The 23,115-nt window shown below is 59.1% G+C and overlaps 1 protein-coding gene and 1 non-coding gene across 12 annotated transcripts in view; both read left to right on the plus strand.

Annotated features, from left to right (window-relative positions):
* The window catches only part of CRTC1 (CREB regulated transcription coactivator 1), an 80,645-nt gene that overhangs the window by 50,598 nt on the left and 6,932 nt on the right, over nt 1-23,115 (plus strand). For 3 of the 11 annotated variants that reach the window (XM_070373363.1, XM_070373361.1, XM_070373366.1), the window contains exons 2-12: nt 1,264-1,380; nt 2,526-2,573; nt 4,080-4,217; nt 5,292-5,353; nt 7,155-7,249; nt 9,200-9,285; nt 12,569-12,609; nt 13,067-13,287; nt 17,913-18,046; nt 20,214-20,525; nt 22,526-22,630. In XM_070373363.1, the coding sequence (XP_070229464.1) occupies nt 1,264-1,380; nt 2,526-2,573; nt 4,080-4,217; nt 5,292-5,353; nt 7,155-7,249; nt 9,200-9,285; nt 12,569-12,609; nt 13,067-13,287; nt 17,913-18,046; nt 20,214-20,525; nt 22,526-22,630 (1,359 nt within the window). The remainder of the gene's footprint in view (nt 1-1,263; nt 1,381-2,525; nt 2,574-4,079; nt 4,218-5,291; nt 5,354-7,154; nt 7,250-9,199; nt 9,286-12,568; nt 12,610-13,066; nt 13,288-17,912; nt 18,047-20,213; nt 20,526-22,525; nt 22,631-23,115) is intronic. The other 8 variants (XM_070373362.1, XM_070373370.1, XM_070373368.1 and 5 more) reach the window with 6 other exon arrangements.
* LOC138988666 (U6 spliceosomal RNA) lies at nt 9,650-9,751 on the plus strand. The gene has a single exon (XR_011464938.1). It is a non-coding gene; the product is annotated as a U6 spliceosomal RNA (small nuclear RNA).

Consider the following 23,115-nt stretch of genomic DNA (forward strand, 5'->3'; position numbering starts at 1 on the left):
TGGCAAGCATCTCCAGCTTTTGGAGTCAGGGTCTGGGTCCAGCAAATGCCTGAGAGCCACCCGTGGAGGAATGGAGCGGGGTTAGGCTCCCTCCCGGCCCTGCCGCCCTTCACAGGAAACAGCTGTTTACCTGGGTGAGGTGCTCGGCCGGGCCAGCGGCCAGTTCCTGAGCTTCACTTCCACCTCCGGTGTCCAAGGCCCCCCAGGAAGCTGGGGCTGGCGTGGGAGAGTGGGGCGGCGTGGGCGGCCAGCGCGCGGCGCGCTGCCAGGAGCTGTTTGTGAGGGAACGTGAGCTGCTCTTGTTGTGTACACAATGTCGACCCTAGCAACCATCCCAGCCGGCCGGGGCGGACGCCCACCCCTCCCCTGGTGCCCAGCGGCCGCCCCTCTGTCACGGTACTGCATCCCAGGGCAGATTGATGGGCCTCGGGGACCTGCCCGAAGGCCACCGGTGGTGTCAGCCGGGTCAGGAGCATCTGCTATTCCTGGCGAAGTGGAATGGATGCTCTGGCGAGGGAAGGCCAGGTCCCAGCCCTGCTCGGAGGCAGCTGTGACCGGTCAGGGAGCCCCGGGCTCTTGATTCTGAGTCCTGGCCCAGGGGACAAATCCACATGTGAGTGAATGGCAGAGGACTGTGCAGGGACGTGGCCAGCCCGGATGAAGGCTCTCCAGTGGGTGAGACTGGCGGGACAGGCAGAGGGGGCCTGGGGGCTTGGGCCAGTCTCCTTAGAACTCAGGCAGGATCTGGCAGGCCAGCTCATGCTGTACTTTGAAAAGCCAGCACTGCACTTCAGAGCCGGCCCCTCTGATTCAGACCAGTGGAAAGACAATTTCTCCCGTGTCCGGGCGTAAATTCGCAGCCTCTGGCCCGCGCCCCAGGAACACAGCCTTTGGCGTGATAAGAAATGGCTCCCCCGGGTGGGTGAGGGGCCTCCTGCTCAGGCTTCCAGGCTCCAGGTCCACTTGATACTCTTGCTTATTCACCAGTTGTTCGAAGCAGCCGGTGAGGCTCCCTCAAGTTCACGGAGGCAGCACCCTCCCGGATGGGGAGGCTAGTTTCCCTGCCTGGGGTGGGCCACCTGGGGCATCTTGGGTCTCTGATTCTGCTGGTTCATGGCTCCTTTGAGAATCTGAGTCACGGGAGTCCCACATCCTCTGCGCCTGGTGTCTCGCGTGGGGCCCTTTGGGAATGGCGCTCTGCAGGGTGTGCTCCGGAGGTGTGTTCCCCTTCCCCCACTATAGCTGTCAGCTTCTCTGTTGCAGCTCCAGCTCCAGAAGTCCCAGTACCTGCAGCTGGGCCCAAGCCGTGGCCAGTACTACGGGGGGTCCCTGCCTAATGTGAACCAGATTGGGAGCAGCACCGTGGATCTGCCCTTCCAGGTGAGCCCCCCTCCCTCCCCCACGCCACCTCCCCCCTGGGGTGTGCTCCAGGCCGGGCCCCACCCTGTCCACTGCACGAGAGTGCCTGTATACCAGCCTGTGAACGTCGGGGATTCCCAGGCAATTGCTGCCCCCTGTCCCCCTGCCACACATTCCCCCCGCCCCCGCCGCCCACTCCTTCCCCTAGGATGGCCTGGCCAGGCCTCGCCTGGATCCCCCCGCCCGTCCCCTGTCAGCAGACCCGCAGTAAGGCCAAGGTCTGGCGGTGAGCATTTCGGCAGCCGCTACACCTGTTGGCCGGCTGTGCAGCAGCGGGAACCGCTCAGGGCCTCTGGGGCTTGGCTCCGTCCCGCTTCACTAATCCGCACGCCCAGCAGTTCTCAGAAGGACGCCCCGCGGCCTGACCCCACTTGTCTGCAAACGTTTCTTGGCAGAGACGCACACAGCGCGGCTCCCGCAGGCCGCGTAGCTGCCGCACACATCCTTATCGTAAATAAGAGATAAGGCCCACCGCCCGCCTCTTCCCCCGGGCCCCGTCCCTCGACCCTGATCTGCAGTGGAAGTGGGGGCATGGTGGGCCCAGGAGCCAGGCCGAGAGCTGCCTGCCCCCGCCCCCCCAGCATGGTGTCTGGGCTTTGCAGCGACAAGTCCACTGAGCAGCCACACACCTGTCCCATGGCTGGGACAGAGCCCCAGAAACAGCCACGTCCGGGTGTGTGCTGACAGGCCAGGCGGAGCTGGGTCGGCCCCGCAGGGAGCTCAGTCCCGTTCGTTCCCCAGCTGTGCTCCTCCCACACCACTGTGGGGATGTGACGGGGCCCCGGATCCCACGGGCTGGCTCGGGGTCCGGCTGGCTCAGCTCTGAGTCCCCAGGGCCTCCTCCGACGGCCTCCACGTCAGAGCACATGCACCAGGCGGTCTTGCTCATCTTGGCCAGGGCCCCTCCTTGGTGGGTTTTCTCCCCTCCTCCCTGCTCGCCCCTTCCTCTGTTTTCCCCATCCCTTCCTTCCTCAAGGTTTGTGTCTCTCTGGGCACCCCAAGCTTGGCCCAGTCTGGGGCTACCATAGGGCCCCCGAGAGGGGTTTCCCGCTGGGGGACCAGGCGAGGCAGGAGTGTCTCAAAGTCTCGGTTCTTTGCATTTTCAGCCCAGCGGATTTCTGGGGGAGGCTCTGGCAGCGGCTCCTGTCTCTCTGGTAAATGAGCCCCTGGGCTGAGGTCTCGGCATCCCTGGCACGTGCGCGGGCGCTAGGTACTCCTGTGCGGCCGCCCTTGTGGCCCCGTGGGAGGTGTCCCCTCTGCCAGTGGAAGCAGATCCGCCCTGCACCCCCTGGTCTGGGGAAGTGCGTGTGGGCGCGTCCAGAGACCCCTGCCCTGGGGATCCGAGCATGCGCGCCGACGCTGCATGGGTTCGTTCCTGTGACACACGCACACACGTGTGCTCAGGTCCTAGACTTGGCCTGGCGAGTGGGGCTGTGGCTGGTCTGAGCTGCTCTCTGCCTCTGGCTCTGCTTCAGCTGCCTCAGTTTCCCCTCTGGGCTTCCAGACATCTCTGGGAGGAGATGAACGGCCTGTGCCCTCTGATACCCATGCCTGGATGGTGAGGTCGCTGCCGTCTCCCGGGCCTGCAGCCTTTTGGAAGCAGAAACACATAAAGACCCAAGCTGGCAGGGTCCAAGAAAGACAGGTCCCCGGGCGCCAGGGAGAGCAGTCAGCCCCGAGTGCTAGCTGAGGTGTTTGGACAGGTGGGGCAGAGCAATGAGGCCGCCAGGAGCAGTCTTCCCAAGGAAATTGCTTTTTGCCTGGCTGCGCAGAGAAGAGAGAAGGGCCCAAGGGCCCGATGGCTGGGTAGGGGCCGGTAGCTGCATCCAGAGCTAGGCTACGGCTGCCAGTCTTGCCCCCATCAGATGGTGTGGGGGCCCCGTGGCGCCAAGGCAGGCAGAGAGCAGGCTCCTGGGGACCTCCGGGGCGGGAGCAGGGCCTGACCGGGGGCCTCATGCCAGCCCCAGGTTCTGGAAGGGAGCCCCGTCCGGCCAAGCTGTGGGCCAGGGCTCCGGAAAGTAGCGCCTGCACTTGGCTCCCGGTGGAGCTGGGACAAGGCCGTGGGGGAGGGTGCGCGGGGGTCGAGCCTCAATCAAGACCAGCCCCAGGCTCGCCGAGGAGCCTCCGGGGAGCCAGAACTTGGCCAGGTGGGCCCCTGACGTCCTGGGCTGGAAGCCCTGGGGCTGTCTCTTGGCAGGCCCCTCCAGGGATGACGTAGGTGGGGAGAGGAGGTCGGCCAGGCCCGGAGAGAGAGGGCGGAGGCCCGTCTGCACCTGGCGAGGCTGGAGGGGGGCCCTCTGCACCCTGGCACCCCAGCCGGCACCGGGCCCCGAGCTTGCGCCGCTCTGCCTGGCCCGTGCATGCCGGCCGCACTGCACGCCTGCCGCCCCGGAGCCTGGGACCCCCGGCTCGCCGCTGCCCCCCCCCGCAACAGTGCTCGGAGGCTGGGGGCAGGGGCCCCAGAGGAAAGGAGGCCCATCTGGAATAGCCGAGGGTGTCTCCAGAGCTGGGCGGTGGGGGCTGTTGGGGGGACCTTGAGGTCAGATTCTGGGGGGTCAAATCTCGGATCACAGCAGATAACCGTGGTGTGGGTTCCTCTCTTTTCTTGTTCCATCTCTTCCTCTCCTCCCTCCCCGCATCGGTCCCCTCCCCACCCCCAGACACCCTTCCAGTCCTCAGGCCTGGACACCAGCCGAACTACCCGGCACCATGGGCTAGTGGACAGAGTGTACCGGGAGCGTGGCCGGCTGGGCTCCCCGCATCGCCGACCCCTGTCAGTGGACAAACACGGAAGGCAGATATCCTTTTCCCAGAGGATGTGGGCAGCGGGGGTGGGGGGTGGGGGTTGAGGCGGGGACCGCTTTCAGCTGACAGAGCGGCCTGCTACCCACACCATGATAGAATCAGAGCTGCTCCAGTCTTCCAGGGCTACTGGGCAGCACCAGGAAGGGCGTACAATCACATGGCAACCCCAGAAGACTTCCTGGAGGAGGCAGTGCAAGCTGAGGAAACTTTAGCCAGGCGGGGGATTAGGGGACAGGAAACAGTGATACGGAAGAGACCCCTGGAGCACACAGCCTGAGATGAGTTGGGAGGGTGCACTCAGATGCCTGCCTGGGCAGGGGGGCCCAGGAAAGCTGTGAGCCAGGCATCCACACATCAGGGCCATGGTGGTGAACCCTCCGGGGGCCACACGGAGGGCAGCCCAGCTGAGGCAGGGGGGTTGAGGGGGATCTGAGCCTGAGCCAGACCCAGACAGATCAGAGGGAGGCTATCGGAAGACACAAAATTTGCCTTTGCACCTTGGCCAAGAAGAGAAGACTGTCAAGAATCCCCCCATCCAACCCCCCACCGACTTGGCTGCCCCTTGGTGCTTCGCCAGCCAGCCTCCCCCGCCCCCAGCGTCCGAGTGGCTGCTCCTGGGAAGCCCAGCTCTCGAGCACAGAGAAGGCTGTTCTTTCCTGCCTCTTGTTTCCACGGGCTGGGGGAGCCTGAGCAGATGGGCCCCAGACCTAGCGCTCGGGGCCCCGGGAGCCACCCCGTCAGCCCAGAATTAAGAGTCAAGGCCGGGGTCAGCTGAACTAGACTCCCTGCAGCCCCCCCGCCCCCACGGGCCCCTGTTTCACGGCTGAGGCCTCTCTTGGAAGGGGCGCAGCCCGCACGTGCGCTTGCAGGGGGTGAGTGCTGAGTGCTAGGTGGACGGGGCTGCACCCTGGGGGCTGCTCGCAGCCAGGCAGGAAAGGCCCCCCGCCCCGAGGCCCCAGCTGTTCGCAGCCTCCCAGCAGCCTGGCTCCTTGGGCTGGCCCATTCAGGGTTCCCGGGGCTCAGGGAGGGCTTGAGCCAGCAGCACCATCCCCTTAACTCACATGCACGTGGACAGCTGCCCATATGGCACCGTGTACCTCTCGCCACCTGCGGACACCAGCTGGAGAAGGTCAGTGACCCAGAACCAACCCCCAGTCCTCTCATTGGAAGCAAAGCAATACTTCCATCATGGTTGTACTTGGAAAACCAAGATGTAGTCCCTTAAAAATGGCAAAACTTAGAAGCATCCAGAAGTTGCTAGAAATCAGCTCTATCCCTGTAACAATGAGGTCACAGTTTTGGGGTCTTCCAGGGATTTTTTTTTTTTTCCTTTCTCTGATTTATGACTTTCTTTTTCTTTTCTTCTTAACCAAAGTTGGGATTGTATGGAATATCCAGTGTCGTCACTTTCTTTATTTCATTTAATGTGCCATTATGATTGTTTCCCACATTCCCAAAAAGCCATAGAAAATGTGATTGGAAAGTATTATATATTACTAGAAAATTAGGGAAATACATAAATACATGCAGAAGATTAAAAAAACCCATAATGTCATCATCTAGGGAGATACAGCAACGACAATGTAGCTAATACAAATGTTTACAATAACACAGTTGATAGTTGGACACGAGTGTTAATGTACCTGGTGCTTCCCAGGCGGCTCTAGTGATAACCTGCCTGCCAGTGCAGGGGACGTAGGAGACGCAGGTTTGATCCCTGGGTCAGGAAGATCCCGGAGGAGGGCATGGCATCACACTCTGCTATTGCTTGGAGAATCCCCACGGACGGGGGAGCCTGGCCGGATACAGTCCATGGGGTCGCATGGAGTCAGACAGGACTGAAGCTGCTTAGCACATAGCCATGTGCACACACATGAATATACTTTAATGACACAGGCGTGTATTCTTAAAAATGGTTAAAAAGGCAAACTTTATTTTAGTACTTACACACAGAAAAATACACGTAGGTGATTTCAGGAAACAAAGATCAAAAGTAAGCAAGCTGTTAAAAAAAACCCACAAAATATATGTAATTGAGTAACACAGTTAAATGCCCACCAAGCACGTAGTCATAGCCTAGGTCCTATTTCAACCGTCACATACGTTAACACATTACTGACCAGGGGATTTCTACAGACGAATGCCTGTGGCGTTGATAGTGTCTCCAGTCAGTAAGGCGTCAACTGATGTAAGACACTCAGAGCTCCATAGAGTCGGGGCTGTTACTCTCCCCGTCTTTAGGCACAGAGGTCAGAACACTTGCTCAGGGACACACAGCTGGTGCAGGGGGGTCAGGATCCCCCAGCGCCTCACTGCTCACCCAGCCCCAGGGTCAGAGACAGCCCCGCCCTTTGTCATCTGCTCTTGCCCCTGAACCAGGTTTCCTCCGCCTCACTCTCAGCATCTGGACATTCCTGTTGGGCGCACATGGCTCTTACTCTCACCCCCACGTTGGCTGTGCAGCTGGTCCTGCCCTCTGTGTGTCTGCCCAGCTTCCCAAGGCTGCCTCTGGTTTCTAAGGCAGCCTCCCTCCAGGCCTCTGCAGCTCAGGGAATACTATGTCATTGGGGCAGAGACTGGAGCCCCTCCTGGGTGCTGGGCAGCATTGGGTTGGTTGGAGCAAGACCTTCCTTGGCTTATTTGTCACTGGTAGGGGACTCCGTGATGGCTGCTGTGGGACTGGCAGGCCCACTCTCTTCAGGGTTTCGGCAGGAAGGCACCACCCTTTGCCTAAAGCTGAGACGCCCATCCGAGGGGCAGGGACGGGCAGGGGCTTTGTTGTTCTTCAGGGTTTTGCTCAGGTCTCAGCTCACAAAAATGTCCCACAGCTGTCACCCTCTTCTGTCGTGTGGGTCCCAGATGGAGTGGAGCCAAGATTACCCCTTTGTCCCCTCTGGGGCTGAGGCTCACTGTCTCTCTCCTCTCCCCAGGACCAATTCTGACTCCGCCCTGCACCAGAGCACGATGACGCCCACCCAGCCAGAGCCCTTTACCGGGGGGTCCCAGGACGCGCACCAGAAAAGAGGTATCGGCAGAGCCCACGGGCACTTTTCCTAGGGTCAGGCAGGTCCAGTAGGTGGCCACTGTGCCCTCATGGTCACAGACCTAAGAAGGAAGACTCAGCCAATGCCTGTAACATGAGGAGTTCAGAGAAACTTTCAGAGATGGCACTGCTTCAGCTGGATTTTGAGGGATGCGTAGGGGTTTTCTGGGCAGAGAAAACAGTCCCTGTGAACTCACACTGGCTTCTGTTGATGGACTCAGGGTAAGACCTCACAGTCTAGGGGTCCTTGCAGATTCTTTCAAATGTTGGGAGCCGCAAGCCGAAGCAGAAGGGGCTTTTATCAGCTCATGACCAACAGTTGGGGCTAGTTGTTCATCTTCAGCTACCATTCAATCCCTGGCTTCACACTGGATCGTTTCCTGGCTCTGATGCTCAGAACCCGCTTGGTCCCTAAGGTCCATCCTGAAACAGTGAGTGGAAGAGAGGCCAGTTGTTGCCTAACTCTTGTCCAGAGCCTCCTTTACAGCTGGATCGTGCACACACCTTTGTAGCTGGGGCAGATCTGTACCCAGGCCCTGGTCCCTCCTTGGAGCCAGGCGTGGAGGCAGTGTCCTTGGGACCTTCCAGGGAGGTACACAGCATCTTAAAAACTGGGGCAGCGACACCCAGAGAGGGCAGTGTGATGCTGTGAGGCCAGCCCTCGAAACCCACGTGGGCCTGACCTGCTCCAGGACCCTGAAACCAGAGAATGAATCATGTACGCCGATGTCCAAATGCTTCCCACTCTTTTGGTAGCATTTCACTGTGCGAGTATGTGAACACACTGGGGAGATTGTGCTGATAGGAGGAGGATGGGCACCAGAGCTTCACCCCTCGGCTGGCAGGCACCCTGCTTATGTGAGCTTTCCAGCTCATTGGGCACCAGCAGCGAGATCGCGGAAGGGAATGTCTCCATAATAAAGCGAGGATTCCAGACTCCTGGGGGGATGAGAGTGCACCTGTCGCGGCCCTCCTGGTCCTGATGCTGGAGGGAACTTAGAGAGCACGGTCTACCCTGAGGGAGGTCCCCGCAGAAGCTTGGGCTTTTGGCGTGGACAAGTGGACTTTGCCCTCCCAGGGACTCTTTGTGACCCCTGGCAACTCCGAGTCCTGTTGGCCTTGGGGTCAGGGGCGGGAAACATAACACCTCTCCTGTTCGTCTAGGAGGGGCCCAGGCAGTAACAGAGTCTAGGATTAGCCTGGTTGTCTTCCCATGCCCTCGTCTAGGTTTTGAGAAGGAGGAATTAACCCGTCTGGCTAGGTTCCTAATTCCGCTATTCCAGGTGAAAAGCAACCTTCAACAGGCATAAAGAAATTGGATCTCATAAAGTGTTTACTCTCACCTTGCCTGAAAGGTTTAAGGAAAGGGGCTTCAGGTACAGCTAGTTCCAGGGCCTTGAGTGATGCCTTCTAGCCCCTTCCTCCCCTCCTTCCCCCCCTGGGACTGGTTAGCACTGCAGGTCTTTCATGGGACCGTAGCTGCCATGGTGGATGGACCTCAGCCTCTGCTGAGCTCTGTGGCTTGGTGCCAAGACCCCAAGAGGGGCCCAGTCTCTGGGTGCTAACAGCCCAGGTGACCGGTGGCCACAGGGCTGCAGGTGGGGCACATGAGGCAAGACAGCCACTCCTGGGAGAGACGCTTGGCGGTCCTCTGCGGCCCGAGGCCTCTGAAGCCTGAGTAGACCACACACGCCCTGAGCTCCAGCGCTTTCAGTTTCATTTCTTTTAAAATCACAGGTCCTCTGATTTTTTTTTAACTTTTCTTTTAAAAAATGAAGCTCTTTTGTTCTTTAGTACAATCCCCAGTAGTTACTGTTGGGGCAGTTACAGTCATGTCACGGTTGTGGCTCTGTGTGTCGGGGACCACCTGGTACCACTGCGAAGCTGCAAAGATCCCTTTTCTGCTTCTCCTCCAACCCCACCCCACCCCAGTCTTGCTGTTAACGGTCCCGGGTATGGAGGAGACCGCGTCAGAGACGGACAAGAATCTTTCCAAGCAAGGATGGGACACCAAGAAGGTAAGAGCCTAAGCGCTTTTAAAAATGGTTTCCCTTCTTGATCTTTTAAAAATTTCTTTTTAGAAGCACAACCCAAGTGAAGATGGTGAAATAGTATGTTGGGGGAACATCCCCTTTCCTGAAATGTGAACCTCATTCTTTTTTTTTTTTTTTTAATTTATTTTTTTGTGTGTCCCAGCATGCAGGATCTTAGTTCCACAACCAAGGATTGAACCCAGGCCCTTGGCAGTGAGAGCGCAAAGTCCTAAGCACTGGACTGCCGGGGAATTCCCCAAACCTCATTTAGCTTTAACCAGTTAGGCCTTGAATGCTAATGGAAGGCCTGTTAACACTGGGAAAAACCATGTAAAGAATTAAAATCCATGTTCACTTTGATAGCATGTATTAAATTGGAACAATGCAGAGAAGATTAACATGACTCCTGTTCAGGGATGACAGGCAGATTCATGAAGCATTCCATGTTTTTACATGTACTGGTGAATGTTAACTATTAACTAGACTTATTATGGTTATCAGCACAGTATATACAAATATCGAATCATTACATTGTACACCTAAAACTAATATAACATTATATGCCAGTTATATCTCAATTAAAAACGAAATGGAAGACAGGGAGGTTAGGTGATGTGCACAAGCTTGTGAAGATACTTAGGGTTTAGAACCTACACTACCTAATTCTTAGCCTGTGGTCATTCTCCTAACCCATGGTGTTGGATAACTATGGTCATTTGTCGTCTTCTTTAAACATAAACTTCCGTTTATTTGCACAATAATTGGAGTTTTTGTTGCAGTACAGAGTCTGCTTGGAATTCCCAGTTGGGTTGAGATTTCTGTATTATTTCTAGGTCCCGAAACAAATTTCCCAGTTTCCGCCTACAAAAAGATCTGGTGATAAGATAGAATTTGTGCCGTGAATAGATTTCAAAGAATTTGAATAGAACAAAAATGCGTTTAACACTAAGGCGATTTTGAATGTAAAAAAAAAAAAAGAATTGACACCTATTGCTGGTCAAGCTGCAGTGAAAGGGGGCAGCAACTCAAACCGCTCATCCCTTCAGGGGGATGATGAAGCAGGCAGCACTGCGCTCAGGAAGGCGTGTGTTCAGAGCCTCTGAATCAACTGCAAACAGCCTGAATGTTTGCCAGTGGGGGAGTTATAAGGAAACTGTCCTCAGGCCCTCGGGTAGAAAGCTGTGTGTGCGTGAGTTGGGATCTAAAGGCGTGAGAGACTTGTGAGATAACTGGTACGCAGAAAGAGGAGGATGAAGCTGCTTAGAGAGGCAGAAGATGCACAGAGACGCCCACAGATCCCTGGGTGTGCTGGGCCAGGCCCTGGGGAGACGCACGTGCGGCTGTGGCCAGCGCTCTTGACCCGGTCCGCATGTTCCAGTTTTGCCTGAGGAACACATGTGATTTTCCTACTCGGTAAAAACCTTTGAAACTCTTAACAACCCAAAGGAAAAAGTAACTGAAATGTCCAGTTGCAGAGAGGTGCGTCAGTAAGGGGAACGGGGTCCCTGCACCTGCCCAAGTGTGCTGCTGCTGCAAAGCCAGCGAAGATAGCAAGAGTCACGACTGGGGAGGGAAGGAGCCCCAGCATCATGGGAGTGAGAGGAGGGTGGCAGAGCCCAGCATCTGGGGGAGACTCCTTTTAACTGCCACTCGAAACTAAAGGATACATCTGTGAGGATGTCAGGAAAGGAATTCCTGTGGATTCGTTGGGGGTGGGATGGGGGATGATGGGTGAATTCTTCGTACTGTTTAGAAATCCATTAGGATCCCATAACATCCGTGGAATGCGTTTGAAAAGACTCTTTAGAAAAAGTCATTGTCAAAGTGCTTTGCAAAAAATAATCTGGTAATGAAGCGAGTGTTTACTCACGGAATTAAGGAGCCTATGGCCAAGTAGAAACCCGTTCCTCTGGCATTCCCTGCAGGGGCTAAACGCCTGGTGGTCACATGCCACCCCTTCGGTGCCCCAATCACTGCCAGTTGGGCCTTCCCTCGTCCCCACCCCCCAGCTCACTGGCTGTGCGCATGGAAGGCAGGCCTAGCCCTCTGCCGGTGTGTCCACGTTCTTGTCTGATAATCCTTAAAGAATACGGGGAGTGTGTGCCTGAGGGCCTGAGAGGCAGAGACGAATAGGGGACATGACTCAGCCGAGCCCTCTGCTGGCATGCGAGGTTCTGCCCAGTCATGTCCGCTGCCAGGGGAAGAGAGTCCCTTCTTTGTCCTTGGACGAGAGTCTAGGGACCCTGCCTGGAGCCTGTGGTTCTTGGATGGCGATAGTGTCCCCCTTCACAGAAGAGGAAGAGGAAGCAGAGCTTCTCTGGGACCCTCTCCCCGGGGCTGGTCTACAGGGCAGCCACCGTGTCCGTCCCCGGGCAGCGTGGGCCAGGGAGCACACCGGCAGCAGGGTCCCCTTGGGAATCACAGCTCAGGCCCCCACGCCATGTGAAGCAGGTCAGCAGGGGGCGTGGTCAGCATCTTCCGTGTTCTTTGTGGCATCCGGTTTGAGCCTCCTGAGGCTTCTCCATGTGATGTCCTTCCTTGCCACGGACAGAGGGACTCTGAGCAGTGGAGCCTCTGCCACCAGAGCCCTGCCTGCTTTGATTCAGGAGTGACATAGGGTGTTAGCCTCCAGGCACCTGAGTGGGTTTTCAGTGGTCCTGCCCCCGCGCTGGCTACCAACAGCCATGGTACAGCCCCAGGGGATTCGGATGTGAAGAGTGGACAGGATTCCTCTACTTCCCCAATGCCTGCTCTGACGGGACCACACCACCCCCGGTCCATGCGCACCTTACCAGGTGGAGTGAAGCCGGGAGGGGCTGTAGGAAAGCCATCTCCACACAGTTCTTGGTTTTGCCCCGGGTGTGTCTGGGGCAGCCCCTCCTTCTGTTCTTTGGGGCTACATATTCTTTATCCGAGACTAAACTTTCTTCTTTTTTAAAATTAATCTGTTGAATTTTGGCTGTGCTGGGTCTTTGTCCCTGCATACAGGCTTCTCACTGCAATAGCTTATCTTGTTGCGAGGCACAGGCTCCGGGGCTCATGGGCTTAGTTGCCCCATGGCATGTGGGATCTTAGTTTCCAGACCAGGGATCGAACCTGTGTCCCCTGCATTGCCACTGGATTGTTAGCCACCTGACCACTAGGGAAGTCCCAGTAAACTCAATTCTTGTGGAGTACTTCTTAGCCCTTGTAGGGAGGTCAGCCATACTGTGAGGGGTTGCAGTGCATGTGAGGAGGCTGGCTCAGGCTCTGCTGTCTTCTCTTTCAGACGGGGCCCAGGCCCAAGTCCTGCGAGGTTCCTGGAATCAAGTAAGTCTCAGCAGGGCCCACCCTGTGTGCCCAAGGCCACCAAGGGCTGCTTGGTCTTCCCGTCCGCTCATGAGGCCACACCTCCTGATAAGGGCTCTGTGCCGCTGGCGGCCACCCAGCAAGCCCCACGCTGGGGGACACTCCTACCCCTGCCTGCCTGAGATGATGGAGCCCCTTCCCCAGCCCCCTTGCACCTCAGACACACCCCGTTCCTGGTCAGTGGGAAGCCCCTCCCCCCAGCCCCGAGCCACCAGCCACTTCTCAGTTTCCACTGGAGGTGCTGGTAGCTGTTTCTCCAGCAGAGCAGCGCCTCACTGTGGGGTGTCATTTTGCACCTGCTGATTTTTTTTTTTTTGCAACCAGCTTTCTCCTGCCCCCACCACAGCTTCTGGGGGAGAATAGGCCAGCTGCCATCCTAAGAGCTCACCTCCCCCTCTGTCTGGCCTTTCCCCCCCAGCATCTTTCCATCCGCCGACCAGGAAAACACTACAGCCCTGATCCCCGCCACCCACAACACGGGGGGCTCCCTGCCTGACCTGACCAACATCCACTTCCCCTCCCCCCTCCCGACCCCGCTGGACCCCGAGGAGCCCACCTTCCCCGCGCTGAGCAGCTCCAGCAGCACCGGCAACCTGGCAGCCAACTTGACACACCTGGGCATCGGTGCTGCCGGCCAGGGTAAGCCGGCCGGGCGGCGGGCACCCCTGCCTGACAGGGGTGCCCCTCCAGTGAGGAGGGCATGCACGCATGTGTGAGTGAGGGCTGAGCCAGCTCACGGCGGGTGGAGGGCCCTGGGCGCCCCTGCCCAACAGGACTGCCCCTCCAGTGAGGAGGGCGCGCGCGCATGTGTGAGTGAGGGCTGAGCCAGCTCACGGCGAGTGGAGGGCCCCGGGCGCCCCTGCCCGACAGGACTGCCCCTCCAGTGAGGATGATGTGCGCGTGTGTGTGAGTGAGGGCTGAGCCAGCTCCCGGGGGTGGAGGGCCCCAGGCGCCCTTGCCCGACAGGATGACACGCGCGCGTGTGTGTGTGTGTGTGTGTGAGTGAGGGCAGAGTCCACCGTGGGGATTTGGGGCTGCCAGGCCGACCAAAGGGGAAGGGCATCTGGGCAGAGGCCCGGGGCCGGGAAGGCGCATGACCCCAGGGATTAGAGCACAATTCTTACCGGGTGTTGGGGGCTTCAGGGAGTTGGGGTAGCCCAGGCTTTCCCCATGCGCCCCCCTGACCTGCTCTTCGTCCCGCCCCGCCCACTCCCCTCCCCCTTCTCATCTCCCTGCCCTTCCCGTGCCCCACTGTGACTGACAGCCTAGGCCACTCCAGCCCGGCCCCCTCCCCATACTGCGCAGCCACCCATCCCTGAGGACATCTCAGGGTCCCAGTGTCCCAGGAACCCTCAGTGCCACCCTGGCCCTGTCTGTCCTGAGGACTCCCAGCGGCACCGTCCCCCTGTGACTTAGACAGGACCCCAGACTCCCCTCTCTGGCCCCCACGTGCTGGGTCCCCCCACCCCTCCCCCGACCCAGAATGGCCATCAGCTCACCACTCTCCTTTGCTCAGGCCCCCGGGAGCCCCCTAATCCTGCTCCCCACCCCGACTCCTCGCCAGCCAGTGAGCTTACACAGGGCACCCTGGCACATGCTGCCCCTCCCCCACAGACCCCCCTCCTCCAGGCTCCTCACCCCATTCCCTGCTCAGACACCCGCTCTCCCTTCTGCAGGTTTCCTGACCCCCTGCCCATGACCTGCCCCTTCTCACACCCAGTGGCTTTTCTGCACACACCCAGCTGCTGTCAAGTCACTGCTTTGCTCTCATCATTCCCTGGGCTGGGCCTTGTTCTCACACATCCTTGCTGTGACCGCTGTACCCATGCTGACTGTGGGACGTGTGGGTTTGCATACAGGGAGAAGGGGCAGTCCCCCAGCAGCCTGGACAGGCAAGAGGGGCCATGGGGACTCGCATGTGTCCCCACGTGTGTTGGGACTCAGTGGTTGATAAGCACCACCTCATCATGCCCTCCTCAGCCTGGAGCCACAGCCTGGGCCCCATGCTCACCTGGTCCACAGACCCACAGCACCTCCACCCCGTGCTCCCCCTGCTGGGCGGTGCCACACAGAATTTTCTGAGAATCACACACTCAGATTAATATTGGCCGCAATTCCTCTGGGGAAGCCGACTGTAAAGAATGGGCAGCAGCCCCTGGGCCAGGGCGGAGCCCCGTGGGCAGCTGTGCAGAGAGGTTTCAGGGTGAAGTGGGCCAGCCTTGGAGCCAGGTGGAGTTGGGAGTGAAGGAACCCGGAGCCCTTACTGGCTTTGATGTGGACAGGGCTGGGGGCAGGTGAGGGTTGCTGAGGGCGGTGCACGCTCCCTAGGTGTTCAAGCGAAAAGCTGGCTCAGCCATCAGGCAGAAGACACTTGCCCTGGCCATGCCCCGTCCCCCTCTTCCAGGGAAGGCCCAGAACACAAAACAAGCAGTTTCAGGGGACCCCAAGATCCTGGGCCCGCCAAGAGGCCAGTGGGTGGGCAGTGTCCACAGGCCTGTGCAAGTGAGAAATTGGAGGGTCGCCTCAGGGGCTGCTAGGGAGGGCCCCCCCACGCCAAGTCACTGTTTCCTGGCCCCCATTTTTCTCCTCACGCCTTGCAGCAGCCTCCAGAGCACCACCCCCTCTGCCGGAGGGTCCTTGGCAGCCCCTCCCCCACCCGCAGCCCCAGCGGCCGCTTAGGAGCCACGCACTTCCAGCCCGAGCCGAGTCTAAACAAGCACAGGAAAACACAACACATGTGAAAACCATAGATGCAGGACCGAGCACAGACCCCAAGCGGGGGCCCAGACCCCAGCCTGCCTGGCTTGGCGCATCAGCCCAGTAATGTCTGACATGTGTTCGGTTGTTTGCGAACCTGCCACTCCACGGCAGCTTGCCTGGCCGGGGCCTCGTTTTCCCGGCGCGTTTTACATCAAGCAGAGCCGCCACCCGGCCCCTGGCACACATGGAGCCCGCCCCCTCCCCCTGCCTGCCCAGCCCACCCTGCAGTCAGGACGAGGAGGAAGAGGGAGGCCCCTCTCTCTCCTTCCACGTTTGCTAAAGTCGTTTCCTGGGCGTGGGAGGTGGGCAGGCTGGGGTCCTTCCTCGCAGCACACCTCTGGGGCCAGCCAGCCCCGCACAGAGGGCTTGCATGCCGCCGGGCCAGGCTCCCGCCACCTGGCCTGCCCTCCCCTGGCAGCTCTCCCTGCCCACGCTTGGCCTCCCTGCCAGCTGGCCCCACTTCTTTTCCCAAAGGTGATCCAGGTTGTCCGAAGGAATTCGGCAGCAAGGCTTCCCTCGGCCCAGCCGGTGTCTCAGGGGTGGTGCCTGCCCGCCTGTGAGGCCCGGAGCTCACTGCAGCCAGGCAGAGGATTAAAAACCTCCCTTGTGTTCAGCACAGACGTTAGAGGCGGGCAGCCTAACCGCCCAGTGTGTTTTGGCTGGCCTCTGACTGTGTGTGATGCTTTGAATGGACATTCAAACACGCATGTAAAAACCTGGATTTCAGTCCTCACTGGAAGAATCAGGCCCAGTGTGGTGGGCCAAGGTCCTCCACCTCAGAGGGACTCGAGCTCTCCAGTTGGCGGCAGGCCTCTCCTGGCCTTGTCGCCCCTCCAGCCTACTCACCCCTGGCATCTGCCTCTCGTGCTTATCAGTTCCCGACATCCACGCCTGCTGTGGGCTGCAAGCATCCCTTGGCCTGCTGGACGAGTGGAGCGCTGGATGCTCAGAGAAGACAAGGGAGCAGTGCAGGGTCCCGACTCCAGGGTGCCCTCAGCGGGCGTCTTCCAGACGCCACCCACCTAGGCCTCTGTCGACGGCTCCCTTGACTTTGCTGTGTTTGCAGCAGCCTGATTCTGGGTCCAGGGTCTGTGTGGAAACTGGCCCTCAGGGGCTTTGCTGCAGTGTCAGCCCCCGCCCCCCACCTCAGTGTCCAGCTGAGTGGAGCCGCCAGGGCATCTGAGAGGGAAGTGCAGGCATGACTGGGCTCGCCCAGCACCGATGACACGGCCCCAGCAAATAGCTGCCTCGGGGTGGAGGGAAGGCTGCCTGTCATCTCCCTTCCGGAGTGTGTGCAGGCTGTACCCTCGTCCACCCTTGAACTTGCCACCTCATCCGCTGGAATAAAGTTGATCTGATGCCCTCCGCAGGCTGGGCCCAGCTCCCCTGGTGAGTCAGGCAACTTCACCTGGCCTTGATTGCAAGCCAGACTCTCTTCCAAGCCTGCTCAGCACCTCACTGGGGCCTCACGGTGAACTGGAAGGGACAAGGAAACCAAGTCGGGGGGCATCAAGCCTGGCCCCCAGGGCACCCCTCCTGCTCCCAGCGTCAGGGGGCCTGTGCTTTCCTGGCCCTGTACCCCAAGATCAGCCAGCAGGCCTCAACTGCTGCCAGACTGAACCTGACCTCTCTTGGCTCCTTCACAACAGACACATCAGGGGTCAGCTTGCTGGGGGAGGAAGCCAGGGTGAGGGAAGGAAGGGGCGACCTGGAGTGCCCCAGCAGGAGCTCCGGCAGGAAGAAGATGAAGTAACTGAGTTTCCAGTTCGGTCACTAGTGGGGTTGGTGCTGCAGTGTGGCAAGTGCATGGGAGGCGGCGGAGAAGGTTGTGGATGTGCCCCTTGCTGGGACGGGCCAAGAGGAGAGCTAGCCGAAGGAGCAGTCCTGGGGAGGGATGAGGGTGAGGAGAACGATGAGGTTCAGGAAGAAACTGCAGTATCAGGCAAGACCAACTTGGTTTTGGAGCTAATCAAATGCAAGCTATTTTAGGCAAAAAGAAAAAGGAGGGGATTCATTGTCTCCTGAAACCAGGAAGTGCCAGCATGGCTGCCTCTGGGGCTCACGTGCTATTTCTGCCTCTCAGCTCCCTTGTGGTTACCCCTCACACAACTCTGAACCTTCCTTCTTGGAATTCCATCAAAATCCCCTGGGCAGGATCTCATTTGGCCAGCCTGGTCAGGTGTCCATCCAGGGGACAATCGTGTGGTAGCCCAGAGTGGGGGAAGTGCTGATTGGCTGGGCCTATGGGACACGCCCCTTCCGGGGGGATGGCAGGATCACTGGGGAGCATGTTGCCAGCACTGGAGGTGGGAGCCCCTGCAGCGCTGGGGGAGCCTCCCGTCAGGGTACTAGGGCCTCAGAGGGGGCTCCCCGGGTTTGGCGATCAGGATGTGCCTGCTGGTACCTGTGAATGAATGGGCTGTCCTCGGCAGTGACCCTTCGTGTGTGAGTGCCTCCTGCCCTGGCCCCAGTGGCTGGCGTCACACCCACCCTCTCCCTTTCAGGGATGAGCACGCCCGGCTCCTCACCGCAGCACCGGCCGGCCGGCGTCAGCCCACTGTCGCTGAGCACAGAGGCGAGGCGGCAGCAGGCCCAGCAGGTGTCGCCCACCCTGTCCCCGTTGTCTCCCATCACTCAGGTGCGAGGGCTCAGTGGGGCAGGGGAGGTGGGCCCGAGTGTGCCTCTCTGGGAGGCCTTATGCTCCTCCCAGGGAGCAGAATTCTAAAAAGCTTCCTTTTTTTTTTTTTTGTTTTTGTTTTTGTTTTGTTTTTTTGTGGTCAAATTCTCAAAGACATGGGGAATGTAGAAATCAAGTGGCCTGGAGTCCCCTGGGTCCATCTCGGCTGATAGATTGTGCCCGTGTGACTGGCCATTCTTCAGTATGCTAGTCTCTCCTTTAGGATCTCATTGGCACGTCCCAACTCTCAAAATACAGTATTGAGAGTCTTTTTCTGTTAAAAGAAAACCTGGTAAAATACTTTACCAGGTTTCCTTCACCTGCTTCTTTGGTAGATTGTGTCTAGGAATTGGTCCGTTTCATCAAGGTTGTCCCCTGTGCTGGCACACAGCTGTTCATAGGCAGTGGCTGTGCGTTAAGTCACTCAGTCGTGTCCGACTCTTTGCGACCCCATGGACTGCAGCCCACCAGGCTCCTCTGTCTGTGGGATTCTCCAGGGAAGAATACTGGAGTAGGGTGCCATTTCCCTTCTCCAGGGGATCTTCCTGACCCAGGGATTGAACCCTTATCTCTTGGGTCTCCTGCAATGGCAGGCAGATTCTTTACTTACTAGCACCACTTGGGAAGCTCGTTTGTAGGCGGTGTGTGTGAAACTCGCTCAGTCGTGTCTGACTCTGCGACCTCATGGGGCTATACAGTCCATGGAATTCTCCAGGCCAGAATACTGGAGTGGGTAGCCTATCCCTTTGCCAGCTGATCTTCCCATTGCAGGAATCGAACCGGAGTCTCCTGCATTGCAGTTGGATTCTTTACCAACTGAGCTATCAGGGAAGCCCACTCTTTCATAATCCTTTTAATTTCTGTAAAGTTACATTCCCCCTTTCCTTTTTGATTTCCACAGTTGGAATCTAATCTTTTTTTACTTAGCCCAGGCTCCTGGAATACATTAGGAAGTATTCTCTCCTCTTGTGTTTTTTGAAGAGTTTGAGAAGCATCTATGTTACTTCTTGGAATGTTTGGTAGAATTCAGCGTAGGTGCCACAGTCTCGACGGATCTGCATTAGAAAGCTTGTGGTGCCTGATCTGACTTCTCCCTTGATACCAATCTGCTCAGACTTCCTTTTCCAGATTCTTGGGTCCGTTTTGGTAGTTTTTGCGCTCTGAGGAGTTTGTCCCTGTTGACTGTTTTATAATCCCTAGTAGATAACGTTTGTTTGTTTGTTTTTTAACATGACCTTGTTGATCTTATCCACCTAAGATGAAATTTAACAATAGTTCTGTTAATACATCTTCCCATGCCTGGCCTGGGCCCTTTTCCCCCACCAGGTTAAGAACCTCTTATCCAGTTCTTGTTCAGATCAGGAGCCAGAGCCGTGGATGGTTCCTGATGCCACTGCCTTTGGTCTCTCCATCTGGGGGACCCCAGCCTCGTCTCCCTTCCCCGCCACGCGCCACCCCTGAGGCCTGCCTTCTTCTTTTGAAAACTCCTCTCTGTTCACAAACTGCCTACCGGCTAATGAGAGGCCAGGCTTTCTGCTTAGTGTTTATATCCTGTAGTTCCCGGATGCTTCCAGTCTCCCTCAGAAGGCAGGAGCCCTTGCCTGCCTGGGGAGCTGCCCATGTAGATGGAACTTCCCTCTGGTTGTTTTCCTCTTTCCAACTCTTAAGAGCCCAGAGCTGGTCATTGCCCAGTGACCACGCCAGTGCCTTCCTCACCAGCCTCCCCTTGGCTGCAGGTGGTGAGGGTGTTCCTGCCCCTTACAGGACTCCACAGGGGCTAGGTCCTGGCTCCCCACTGAGCTCCCCGAGTGTACGCCCCGTGCCTGCCTACAGCGGGGAAGCTCCAGCTCAAAGGGGCAGAGGAGGAGAGGATTCTAAGTCTGCAGATATGGAAACTGGTGCCCCCTATTGGCATGCGGGGAGAAAACCTCGCTGGGGGCAGGCCCACCGAGCTGCAGCCCCGTCCTCTGTGGGCCCTGGGGGAGGCCTTCCTGCTCAGCCTTTGCTGTCCCAGTCCAGGGTCGGGACACCCTCTGGTCTGTCCATCACTTCGCTGCCACGCACACCAGGCCGTGGGGGCCCCCACCTCTGAGCGTGCCTCCTGCCTGACGCCCTCCTCTCCCTCCAGGCCGTGGCCATGGACGCCCTGACTCTGGAGCAGCAGCTGCCCTACGCCTTCTTCACCCAGGCGGGCTCTCAGCAGCCGCCGCCGCCCCAGCCTCAGCCCCCGCCGCCCCCACCGCCGGCCTCCCAGCAGCAGCCGCCCCCGCAGCCCCCGCAGGTGCCTGTCGGCCTCCCCCAGGGCGGCTCCCTGATGCCAAGTGCCAGCCTGACACGGGGGCCCCAGCTGCCCCCGCTCGCGGTCACAGTACCGTCCTCTCTCCCCCAGTCCCCCCCAGAGAACGCGGGCCAGCCACCGATGGGGATCGACATTGCCTCGGTAAGGCGGGAAGGGGCCTGGCTTGGGGCAGGGGGGCTTGTGCAGGAGGAACCTGGGGGCTGGGGGGAGCATCAGGGCTCCTGGCTTTATCTGCAGCCACCTCGAGGCTCTGCTTTGAGGCCAGCTTGGCCAGGGGTCGGAGCAGAGGCAAACGCTGTCTGCGGCCAGGGGCTCAGTGAGGAATCCTGCCTGAAGTCCTCAAGCCAAGTTTGTCCTCCCCACAGAGATGGGGAAACTGATTCATGAGCAGGGTCAGGTGCCCCAGACTTCATGCAGCATGGGCCACCTGTGTCCCTCTCCCATGGGCCTGGATCCCCCCCTCAGCCCTTCCCACCCAAGGCTTCCTCAGAGGTGGGGAGCACACAGCTCGCAGGAGCTAGGGAATGGACTTCCAGGAGCCAGAGTGATGGAGATGACCTAGGAGGAACAGAAGGGGTGAAACCAGTTCTGCGGTTCTTAGCGCATAGTGCTCTGGGCCCAGGGCCTGCAGCTCAGCCCGTGGGACCCTCTTGCCTGGGACCAGGCTCGGTAACAAATGCTAGCTTTGGGGGCGGTTTGATGGCACCTGCAAACCTTCCTGTGTGTTCAGACTTTTATCCAGGTTGCCCTGGTGGGAAGGGAGTGGTCACAGCTACCTTTGGCCATATTCAGAGAAACAGACGCATGCTGGGGGCCCAGCCAGCCCTCCCTGCTCACTTGGCCCATGGCCACCAGCCCCAGGGTACGTGTCATCAGAACACCGTGTGTTCTGTAAAGAACAAGCCCTCCTGGGCCGGACAGGGCCAGCAGGTCCCTGAACAGGGGGCGGCTCACATGTCCAAGCCGCTCTGATCCCTCAGAGGGCAGACCTCAGGGGTCCCCGGGATGGGACTGCACCCAAACCTTGCCTTTGGCAGAGACACAGCAGTTCCAGGGGAGGCTCTGACAGTGGAGCTGCCCGGGGCACCCAGTCCCATGACACTCTGCAGTGGCAGAGCCTAGCGGTGGAGCTGGAGGGACAGTGGAGGCACGGGGTGTCCGAGCCAAGCTCTCGGATCAGGACCCCGTGGTGGGGTAATGCACCCACCACCCCCACGGGAGCTGGCGGTCTCAGGGCTCGGCCTCCAGGGGCAGCCTGTGTGAGCTTCTGCACACCCGCTCAAGCGAGGAGAATGTCCCTCTGGTCATTTTCATCTTCCCAGCCCCGAGAAGACCTGAGCTAGTCACTGCCAAGCGACCATGCTATGTCTCGGACACTCAAGCCTTGCTACCGGAACCTCCTGCCCTATGGGGCTCAACCCCCATTCCAGACTTCTCAGGCCACAGAAGAAACGAAGGAGACGTAGTTCTTAGGGGGCCCTGCGCCGGCCAGCTGGGTCTCATTAAACGGCAGGTCAGAGAGGTCAAGCAGCTTGCTGAGAGACACGCAGCAGGGCTGCCCTGGGCGGGACCAGAGCAGGGACTAGATTCAGGTCCTGGCCTAGCGGGTCTTGGCCCCCAGGGTTCTGGTGAGACGCCAAGACCCTTTGTCATTCAAGTGAAGAGGTGACTGCCCTTTAGAAGTCTGTGCATAACCCAGAGGGCTGGTCCCAAGCAACATTGGTGATAGGGACCCCCGGGCACCAGGACCCCTGCTCTGCACCCAATCCTGCCATCGCTCGAGGCCTTCCCTGCCCGAGCGTGTGTGTTGGTGTGTGCATGGCTGTGCGTATGTTGTGTGTGGGTACTGGTGTGCCTTCGTGTGAGTGCTCTAAACCCGCTGAGTAGAGGCCGACCCCTCTGCCCTTCCGTAGCCCCCCAGGGCAACTCTGCGAGGCTGGGTTCTGGACTGACCATGTGCTCCTACCCCTCCCAGACTTGGGTTTGGAGGCCGGGCCCCTTTACGGCCCAAGGCTCAGGTGCCCTCCTACAGATGCCCGGGTATTCTGCTTACCTGAGGGGTGGGGACCTCGCCAGGTGGCTGGGCTGGGAGCGGCCAGGCCCGGGGCCCTGCGAGCGTCCTGACCTGTCTGTCATCGCAGGCACCGGCTCTGCAGCAGTACCGCACTAGCGCCGGCTCCCCAGCCAACCAGTCTCCCACCTCGCCCGTCTCCAATCAAGGCTTCTCCCCCGGGAGCTCCCCGCAAGTAAGGGACGCCGCCCCCCTCCTCCCCCCAACTCCAGCCTGGCTGGCGCCCCCAGCGTGGCCCCTGTGCACCTGTACAGCATCTGTGCCTCCTGTCTCACCCCACGCCATCTTGTTCACTCCATTGGGGTGGGGACTGGTGAGGCGCAGCCACCCTACGCGGTGGCCAAGGAGCAGGCACCCTCCCCCCGGAGCCGTCACTTTGCCACAGCACCTCTGGAGTCTGTGCTGAGCCCCTGTTCAGGGTGGCAGGCTCCCCATTCACGTCAGTGGTGTCGGTGCCAGCTTCACCCCAGGGTGCGGCTCGGAGCAGGCTTCCAGCAGCCTGTGCTCTGTCCCTGCCCATGTCTTCCCCGAGACCTCGTGCTTCCAGGCTTCTGCAGGTGGGGGGATGCTCCCCGCGCTTTGGGGAACAGCTGAGTGACAGCCAGCCTGTGCGGGGGCTCTGCTCCTCAGCGCCCTCCACCCCTCGTGAAGGTGTGTCTC

This window comes from Bos mutus, chromosome 7 (assembly GCF_027580195.1).
Source record: "Bos mutus isolate GX-2022 chromosome 7, NWIPB_WYAK_1.1, whole genome shotgun sequence".
NCBI classification, from domain to species: Eukaryota; Metazoa; Chordata; class Mammalia; order Artiodactyla; family Bovidae; genus Bos; species Bos mutus.